A 9,408-nucleotide genomic window follows, 5' to 3' on the forward strand; every position below is an offset into this window, starting at 1 on the left:
ATCAGTGTTTCTAGTTGCCAGGGCTGCAAAGCGTGCTGATAACAATTAGTCCTTTGTCTCAAAAGAGAAAAAGAGAGACCTCTTTTCAGGTCCAATTACCTAAAATGTCCCAGAAGGGCTCCCATTTATGAAGAAAAACAGTTGTTTTTTTTCTTGCCCCTTCAGAATACACACGGGTTTACAAGACCCACTCTGCCCTGGAGTTTCCAAAGGGAATTCCTCTTCACTTACATTACAGGTTGGGCTTTGTCAGAGTTGCTTCAGAGACACCCAAAACTCCCGTGACTTAATTCTTCCAGCCTCCTTTACGATGCTCTCCGCTACTTCCCCTCCTTGTTCCAACCTTCCAGCTGGGAGGTAGCCCCAGCCCCCTTATTTAATATAGGTTTTAATTATTTAGAAGAAGGGTTGTAAATCTGGTGCCATGGTACTAAAAGCCACACCAGAGCTCCTGAAACCCTGCCAACCATTTTTGTTGGTGCCAAAAATATGTAAGAAGAAGTCAGTTTCATCACCACCCGACATTATCCCAACTTTCTGGCATCAAGTGTGAAAATAATTTAAACCATTGGAAAGGACTTATGTTTCACATTTGCTTTGGAATTGTGAAACCTACGGAGGGAAAGAGCCATGCGTCTTCACCCTGGAATAGGTTAAGAAGCAATCTCAAGTTTAATCTGACAAGCCAACTAGAGTTTCAAGCAGGAAAGATTTGCAGGATTGGGCCTGTAAAGTATTCCTTGGGAGCTACAATTTTCCCTAACCTTGCCAGTTGGGTTCTAGAGAGTCCTCAAACCTGTTGGCCCAGATGAAAATTTTTGACCTAGTAACCCAAATACTCTGGTCATTATTTTGCTTTTTCCATATGAAATGCATTCCTCATATTACCTCTGTCAACTCCAGACTACTCCAACTACCATATGCTACGCTGCGCTAACCTCAGCAGGAGACACCGGCCGTCGGCACTAGACAAATGCTCCGAGTTCTTCTCTAGTCTATGCAATCTTCATGGACTGCAAAAAGCTAGATTTTGAAGATAAAGAAGTAAAACAGAAGGCTACGTAACTGTCAGAGCTATCTTCCCATATCTCTGGAAATTATTCCAGTTAAATAAAATGCTTTGGAGTTGCTAATCCACGTCTGCCTGGGGTGATACATCTCAAAAGCTGGCATATTCCCTCTCATCCTGAGGGCCCATAAGAGCAGGACCAGGCACTGCACTGGATGCTAGTGCTGCTCAGTGTCTTGAAAACAGGCGGCTGTTGCCCAGCCCGGCCATCCCAGAACACCTGAGACACAGGAGTCATCAGAACACAAAAATTCAGAAGGGCTTAGAAGTTCAGCTCACTCTCTCAGGGGACACCTTATTCTCCCTCTTACCTTATTGCTCTCTACAACTGCCTGAAAGGAAGCTGTGGGTCGGCCTCTTCTCGCAGATAACCAGTGACAGGACTAGAGGGAATGGCCTCAAGTTGTGCCAGGGGAGGTTCAGGTTGGAAATGAGGAGACATTTCTTCTCAGAAAGAGCGGTCTGGCATTGGGACGGGTTGCCCAGGGAGGTGGTGGAGTCACCGTCCCTGGGGGTGTTCAAGGAAAGGTTGGGCCTGGTGCTTGGGGACATGGTTTAGGGGGTGACATTGGTGGCAGGGGGACGGTTGGACCAGATGATCTTGGAGGGCTTTTCCAACCTTAATGATTCTGTGATTCTAAATTCATCGTCATCTGTATTATTAATCTAATCTGGATTTTACAGTTAGCATGACCGGACCATATAGCTGCCAATCACTCAGCTTAGCTAACAGGACAGGATGGAATAATTTCAGCCTCAGAAGGCAGGCAACCAAACTGGCAAGTCAATTAAAACTGCAAGATACGCTGCCCACTACAGCCCCACTGACCGCAGTGCTTAGCAGTGGCTACTTCTTCCATATTATCCTTTACTTAAAAATCAGCTCAACACCGCTCACTAGCAAAACTGCTGGAGAACCCTGTTCTCCAAACCACCAAAATGGTCACACGCACGCTTCCTGCCTTCCCGTGATCTAGAGCTTTATACATACGTTGGTCACCTGAGCAAGAAAACATCGCCGTCCTCTCCAATCTCCTCTCGTGCTACCCCTGGCTCAGCCTTCCTCTACACACCTCCCTGGTCACTGCGCCTTTTCCCAGGCTAAACGAACGACAGCAGGGAAGGAGGCAGGTCCTCACCCCATCCCACCGAAATTACAACAGCAGCAAAGGGACCGCTAGGGCTGGCACTCGGCGTTTTTAACCACACCGGCCCTGCTCCACTACTCCGTCCCCTGGTAGTGCTGGGGGAGCTGCGACAGCTTGCGGGCTAACTGAGGACAGGAACCCAAAGTCTTCAGCGTTCTCTGCACGTGGGGCTGGGCCTTCCCACATGTTAACAGCCTCCAGCAGTTACGCTGTTTTTCCAGCCCTTTTGATTTTCACAACATCTTTGAATGAGATCTGTGGAATGCCGAATCTTTAACAGATTTTTCTTTCTCTCTTAAGTGTTCATTAGTTACAAACATATGAACACGCAGAAAATAGTTATAATCATCTGACAAATTCCATCCCCTTCTCAATTTCTCAAGTGTTACACGTAAATCTTAATTTAACCGTTTCCTCAAAGTTAACATGAAGTCAATACCTAGAATGAAGAAGAAAAAACAACACGGACTGAATTTAATAAACTTCACGTGACTTTCAGACCTGTCCTTATCAGCCATGCCTCAGCTTTAAGTTAATTATTATTTACAAGTGCAATTCAAGAGAATTTAAAACAAGAGCTTTAAGCCAGGCCTTGCTCCAGCATCATTTCAGGCTTACACTCGGTGGTGAGAGCTGGGCATACCCACGAGTATCTGCCTGCACCTCCACCTGCCCCTGCCTCCGAGACTGCCGAGCGAGGAAAACTCCCTTTTGTTCACTGTGGAAGGAGAAAGAAAATCCCAGCACAAAGAAACCCAGCACAGCAATTTTAAGAGGTTTAACTTTGCAGCTTATGGACCAGATATGGATGAATGCCAAACAGCTCGTCTCCTGGACGAGAGGATTTGACAGAGCTGAAGGTTTCCTGAGGGGAAATCATATCATCTTATAATCCTAGCATGCCTGCACTGCCCTGCTTTCCGTCACAGCAGAGGCTCTTGCAGTCACCTGAAGGGCAGCACTGCCCTGTTGCGCACACAAAGCACTTGTTACCACTGGAAAGGGATCGAGTTCACCAAGCTTCAGACATCTGCATCAAAACAGGCATCATCTCCCCAACAGTCAATGAAGGAAGGCCAACACAACCAAAGGGACGATTCAGCAATCTAGGCTAGCTAAGAAACAGGACAAAGCATCGGGGAGGCACTCACTCGAAGAGTCCATCTTCCTCTTCTTCCAGCTAACTGGCAAATACATGTTTGGCATTTAACCTTGTTCAGTACCCAAATGACAATCACGACCCTATAATAGTAACCGTTTGCCTTATCACCTCCACCAAACTTACAGAATCTCTGCCCAACCTTCCTGAAAAAAGGAAACAGCTGGCTGACACAACAAGGTCCAGAGGGATGCTGTCATCTCTCTTTGCCCACACTTGCCAAAACTTAACAGCATCTACACCCTCATGAAGTCTGCGGATGGTACCAAACTGGGAGGTGCAGGGGATGCAAATGAAGAGTCACTGTTCAGAAATATTTCAAGAGCTTGGAAGTTTGTCCACTGGGAGCTGCATGAGGTTTGCCAAAGGTCACCATACGCGCTTGGAAGAAAAGAACTCCTTTTCTTCTCTGTGTTGATCATACACGACTATACAAGGCTCCTAGACATGAACCTGAAGTCTGTTTAAATCAAAACCTAACGCTCACTTGGATGTACCCATCGCCCTCTGAAAACTTTAACTTTTTCAAAACTTTAGGTACAAAAATAAGAATAGCCTATACCAGCTGTACTGCACTGACACCGCAGTCCAACAGACTGCACTTCAGCATGTCCAAATGACTCTAGCAAGAGGTATAAAAAAAAAAAAAACACAAATGAAATACATCAAAGTCTTTGGGAATCCCACATTTTGGAGACGGCTTGAAGCAGCATTCTGCAGCAAGCAGCTGGGGAAGAAGCCTCCCCAGAAGCCAAAGGACCCTGCCTATTTCCTCTCTCTCGGGTCCGTAAGACAAGGTAAGTCACACTAGGACTCAAAACAAGCACCGCTGCAGTCACAGCACAAATAGATCGTGCTGAAAGGGCCTCCTCTACTGTGCTCCCTGCACTTCAACCAAAGAAGCGCTGCAAAACGTAACGCTGCCCTGCCAAACTTTGCTAGAGAGGGTAAGGGCAGCACAGAGAGGGCAACAGGCAAAACATAACTGAAATTTCACCTGAAAGCAGTGGAGGAATAGTTCTAAGAAGTCTCAAGCAAACTGGAATTTCCACGCTGGAAAGAGACATACCTCATCTACAGTCTGATCTCAGACTGCTGGAAGCAGAGGCCTTAATCCACTACACAATTCACCTCAAGACAACACACGTTGTGGCCTTACATAGCTGGAGCTTCCCAAAAAAGCAGCGATTTCCTGTGCTGCACACTCTCTTGTAGCATCGGTCAAATGAGCTGCAGAACTGTGCTCCTGCCCGTGTCCCTGCAGCACCAGGAAAGGTCAGTTCAGTCCTGCGGTGTGGTCAGAAGCCAAGTGTTTGCACAACTGAATTCCCCAGACAAGGCGCAGTCCTGCCAAGTTGAAGGCAGTAGCGCTTTTTGGGAACTCAGTAACTCTCGTCTACGCGGCAGTTCCCAGGTTGTCAAGGAGGATGGGAAAGTTGCAGTGTCCTCACCAGTGGTACCTTTAACCACGTAGACAGGCCCTTAGGTAAACCATCCTAAACACGTCACGGCCTGGTATAGCTACAAGCCACCCTTCTCGATGCAATTGCAAGCTGTGGCAGGAAACTACAACAGACGACAGTGGTTAAGAGCAGCATCTGCAAGGAGAGTTTAAAAAACAAAACGTAACCTTCAGATGTCACGCTGGGAATCTGATAAAACCACCAGGAAGCAATTGCTCAGTCTGGTGTTGGCTCAGTTTTCATGCCACTGCATCAGGGATTTTGTTTTCCTTAGAACTCCACCTGCCCTGGTCATTTTATATCACTTTTTGTGTGATTTATGGCATGGTTGAGGAATACAATTACAACAAAGTCTGAGCCAGCTGGAGATCAGGATCCAGTATTATCACCTCTGATCGACCAGCTTTTCTCATTGAGATGCCTCGAGCATCCGTTTCCAGCCCTATTAGCACTCCCACAGTGAATTTTTCAGGAAACATCCCACTGCAGCGCTAGCATTGCTCAAGACACGAACGACAGGATACACAGGCGGCAAGGTTTCCACAACCAAGCTCCTTCTTTTAGCCCAGCACGCAAGCCTTGACTGTTTTCCCACCTGTGAAGCTGTGCTGCTGCTGAGGGCAAAGCTCTATTCTTTCTGCTGCAAACTATACCTAAGGAAGCAACTGGAAAATTCGAAGTGTGCTGTAGCTATGGTTTGGGTATTTTAATTGCCAACTAGAAGGCAAACAAATTGGGCTCTAAAGTCACCTCACTTCGGTTCCGCTCTAGATTCAAGGTATTCCTAGATAATCTGAGGCAAACTCTTCATTCCTCTGATCCCTGGAAGCATCTTCCCACTAAGCCACATAGCTTTCACTGCAGGTACGCGGATTTAGCGCAGCCACTGCAAAAGGCTGAGTAAACACTGTGAAAGGAGGCTAAAATCTGCTACGTTTCATGTTTACAAATTGGATTAAGAAGCCAAAAGGTCAATTTAGCCGGAATACAGTCTACATGGTGACGTGGGTCAACTTAGTGAACCCATTTCAAAAGTTAGTATGAGGTTCATCTGAAGTTTGGGTTCAGCCTAAAGACACTTAGTTTTCTGCTCTCTATTTTTCAGTTCACAAAGGTGTTATAAGCCTCACTCACTCATATGTATTGTGCCTCTGCTTTGAGCCCTTTCCCCATTCCTGGTGATTATCTGAATGAAAAGTAAATGAATGGATTCCCGTAAAAGGAAAGGAGTCTCCTGACATGCAGAAACACATCTCTCTCAACACATCTGCCCACACCACTCTCAGCACTCCCAGGACCAGATTCACAGGCAAACGTGAGCAGAGCTTTACCAGCACTGCCACTTACACATGTGGCAGTATTGATTTTGGTCCCCTAAAGTGCCACAAACCAGCAGCTTTGACAGAAGTCACTTTTTGATCCCAAATTACGTCAACTAGCTCAGTTATGTCAATTTAGTCATTGCTTAGAATTCATGACATAAACAGATCCTGCAATATTGCGGCTCATATTTGCAGAGTAATGAACAAAGACTAACTAGTCTTGTTTCTTTTCCAACTTTTCTACTGGGAGCATCGCCAATCTTTTTCTCTCCCCCTCCTCCATTCTCTGATCTCAGGCAGTTAATACTGTGCCTACAACTACATTCTCCTTTTTTTAAAACATTCCTTCTCTGTCTTGTGTGTTTTTTAGCTCTGCTAGAGTTGGTAGCATTGGAAGCCCAGCACTTCATGAATGGGACTAACGAAACGAGCCTGGTGACAAAAGCACAGAGCTGTTAGCGATTTAAAGCTTGAAACAGGTACCAGCTTTAAACTCAGCAAGCCCTCGGTGGCACACAGCTCAGTTTACAGTGCCACTCAAATACTCAGCATCTTGAAGCCACTTTGTGGTGTTTTTTTTTTTTTTTTTTAAACCTGAGGCACAGCGCCCTCATATGGTTCAGGAAGGAGGGCTGGAAGCCCGAAGTGCAGAGCACACGGAGCGTTTAACACTGCAAAGGAGTTTAAGGTGAAATATCTGTCAACAGTTCTGCACCAAGTTAGGCATGCATCCCAGGACTACTAACTGGGAGTCACACTTAACGCCCCAGTGACCTTCTGAAGTACTTTCAAGCTATCAGCAATTATTACAAGCTATCCCTTGTCTTGACCTTCTAAACCTCCACTGAGAATAATACAGGCCGTCCCACATAAGATCACCTCTTCTCGCCAGGACGCTCACAGATCCCAGACCCTGCGGGGCCACCTGAAAACACTACATCCTCAGGCAGAGAAACCCAGACACCTGGATGGGAAAAACACCCTGAAAGGGCTGGTCCCCGGCTCCCCCTCAGTGCCACAGGTGTCCCCACACAAGGCCCTCACACACCGACGCCGGGTGGCAGGGGCGGACTGAAGGAGCAGTGCCCTGCTGAGGCGCCCGCTGTCCCCTACACCTGCTAGAGAGGGGACCAGGGCAGGCAGAACCCACCAACCACCCAAATGGCAGGCAGCGCCACAAGAGGAGCGCTCACCGGCCCCACTGGCTCTCTCCAAGCCCCACAGATGAGTGTCTGCTGTGGGGGTGAGCCTCGGCCCCTCAGACATTGGGGTACAGGGGCAGCTCCCACAGCGGAGAGCCGGGGGCTGACAGAAAGCCCTCATGGGGGGGACTCTGGAGACAGTGCGGGACAGGGGGCTGAGGGGAAGCACTGAGGGGAAATGTTGAGGGGAGGCACTGAGGCAAGGTGCTAAGGAGAGGCACTGAGGGAAGGCACTGAGGTGAGGTGCTGAGGCAAGGCGTTGAGGGGAAGTACTGAGGTGAGGTACTGAGGCGAGGCGCTGAGGTGCTTGCACAACCCCACAGCCTCTTTTTGCCTCCGTGGGGCATCTCCCTTAGCACGAAGCCGGGAGCTGAGAGGAACCCCCTGCGGCTGGGGACAGCGGTGAAGCTCGCCACAGCACCGGGAGCCTGAGGGGACGCGGCGGACCCGTCGGGGCGGGGTGCCAGTACCAGCCCGGCGCAGGTGCTGAGGGAGGCGAAGGAGTCGCTGCGGTTCAGCACGTGTCCCGTGTAGAAGCAGAGCCGCTCCTCCGAGGGCCGCCGGGGGCCGGCCGCCCGCCGCCCTTCCCCGCGCCGATGCTCCACCACGAAGTCCCGGGCGAGGAAGCGGAGGTCGCGGCGGAGCTGCACGTAGAGCTCGGTGCCGGCGGCGGGCAGGCGCAGCAGCAGCAGGGCCTCCGCCGCCCGCTCCAGCGCCCGTCGGCGCCGGGGGCCGCCGCCGCCGCCGCGATCCCCTCGGCCGGCGGGCGGCAGCAGGTGGATCTTCTCCAGCGCCACTCGCTCCGGGATCACCACTTCCAGCTCCGCGCCGCCAGCTGCAGGCGAGAAGGGGAGAAGGGCTCAGGCGCTCGCAGCCCCGGCCCGACGGGGCGGACCGGGGCTCGCAGCCTCCCCCCCGGGGCCGGTCCTGTGCCGTCTCCCCCGTCCCCCCCCCCCGCGGGGCCGCCCCGTCGTGCCGGGCCGGGCCAGCCCCGAGCTCGGGTTGCAGCTCGGCCGCTCCGTGCGCTGGAAGCTGCGAGCAGGCAGCGGAGACAATGGAGCCAGCGGGGGAAAAGGGATTTATTTCTCTCTCCGTGCACACACGGACGTTAGAGGCAAAGCCGCGCAGGGAAGAGAGGAGCGAAGCACAGGCTGAAGCTACTTGTTAAAAAAAAATAAAAAATAAAGAGAGCGTAGCCGCGAGCATCGCATTTCACCAGCCCCAATAAAAAGCTGCAAGGAGAAGGGGAAAAGCAGAGCGAGCCGCAGCCAAGGACAGCCTGCAGCTTTCCGCACGGAGCCCCGCGGCAGCGGCGAGAGGGCAGGCAGGCGAACACCGGAGCGGGGGCCACGGCCCCGGAGCGTGCGCTGCGGTCCGGACCGGCACCGCCGGGGGAACGCAGCGCTACCTGTGGCGGCGTCCGTCCCGCCCAGCAGCAGCAGGCAGGGGAAGACGAGGGGCAGGAGGCAGCCGTCGAACATTTTCCGGCAGCGGCGGGGCGCGGAGCGGAGCCGTGTGCGCGCTGCCCGCCCTCGGCAGCAGTACGCGGCACCGCCGGCAGCCGCGGCGTGCTGGGCGCCCGGCCACGCCCCCCGCCCGCGGCCCCGCGCGTCCATTGGCTGAGCCGTCCTCCCCTCCCCGCCTACCGCTCGCTTATTGGCTGCGCCAGAAGGAGGTGGGCGGGGAGGGGGGAGGTGGCACGTGGGTGGGGGCGGCCGGCGGGGGGCGCCCTTCGCTGCCCCTCAGGGGCTGGGGCGCCATCTTGGGGCCATCTTGGGGCTGTCCTGGGGCCCTCAGCAGCCCCTGCTCCAGGGGCGGGCACCCGCTGAGGGGCACGAAGCCACTGGCACAGCCCAGCCGGCCGCAGAGCTCTGCCACAGGGCTTTTTGCTGCTGCTGAAAGAAGTTTGATGAGCTTTGATGAGAAGTTTGATGAGTTCTCTTGATAAATCCATCCATTCCGTCATTTTCTGTAGCCTTCTCCACCAGCAGCATCCCAAGGCTTGATCCCCTCTTCATTTCTCAAAAGACCAGAAAAATTGAATA

General features: G+C 51.8%; 1 protein-coding gene across 1 annotated transcript in view; it reads right to left on the reverse strand.

Annotated features, from left to right (window-relative positions):
• Positions 1 to 8,872, reverse strand: part of ADAMTS17 (ADAM metallopeptidase with thrombospondin type 1 motif 17) — a 173,196-nt gene extending 164,324 nt beyond the window's left edge. Inside the window, exons 1-2 of the mRNA XM_035554855.2 lie at positions 8,772 to 8,872; positions 7,834 to 8,198 (exon numbers count right to left, since the gene is read on the reverse strand). Coding sequence (XP_035410748.1) covers positions 7,834 to 8,198; positions 8,772 to 8,844 — 438 coding nt within the window. The 5' untranslated portion in view covers positions 8,845 to 8,872. The remainder of the gene's footprint in view (positions 1 to 7,833; positions 8,199 to 8,771) is intronic.
• Between the last annotated feature and the right edge of the window lie 536 nt (positions 8,873 to 9,408).

This window comes from Cygnus atratus, chromosome 11 (genome assembly GCF_013377495.2).
Source record: "Cygnus atratus isolate AKBS03 ecotype Queensland, Australia chromosome 11, CAtr_DNAZoo_HiC_assembly, whole genome shotgun sequence".
In the NCBI taxonomy this organism is placed as follows: Eukaryota; Metazoa; Chordata; class Aves; order Anseriformes; family Anatidae; genus Cygnus; species Cygnus atratus.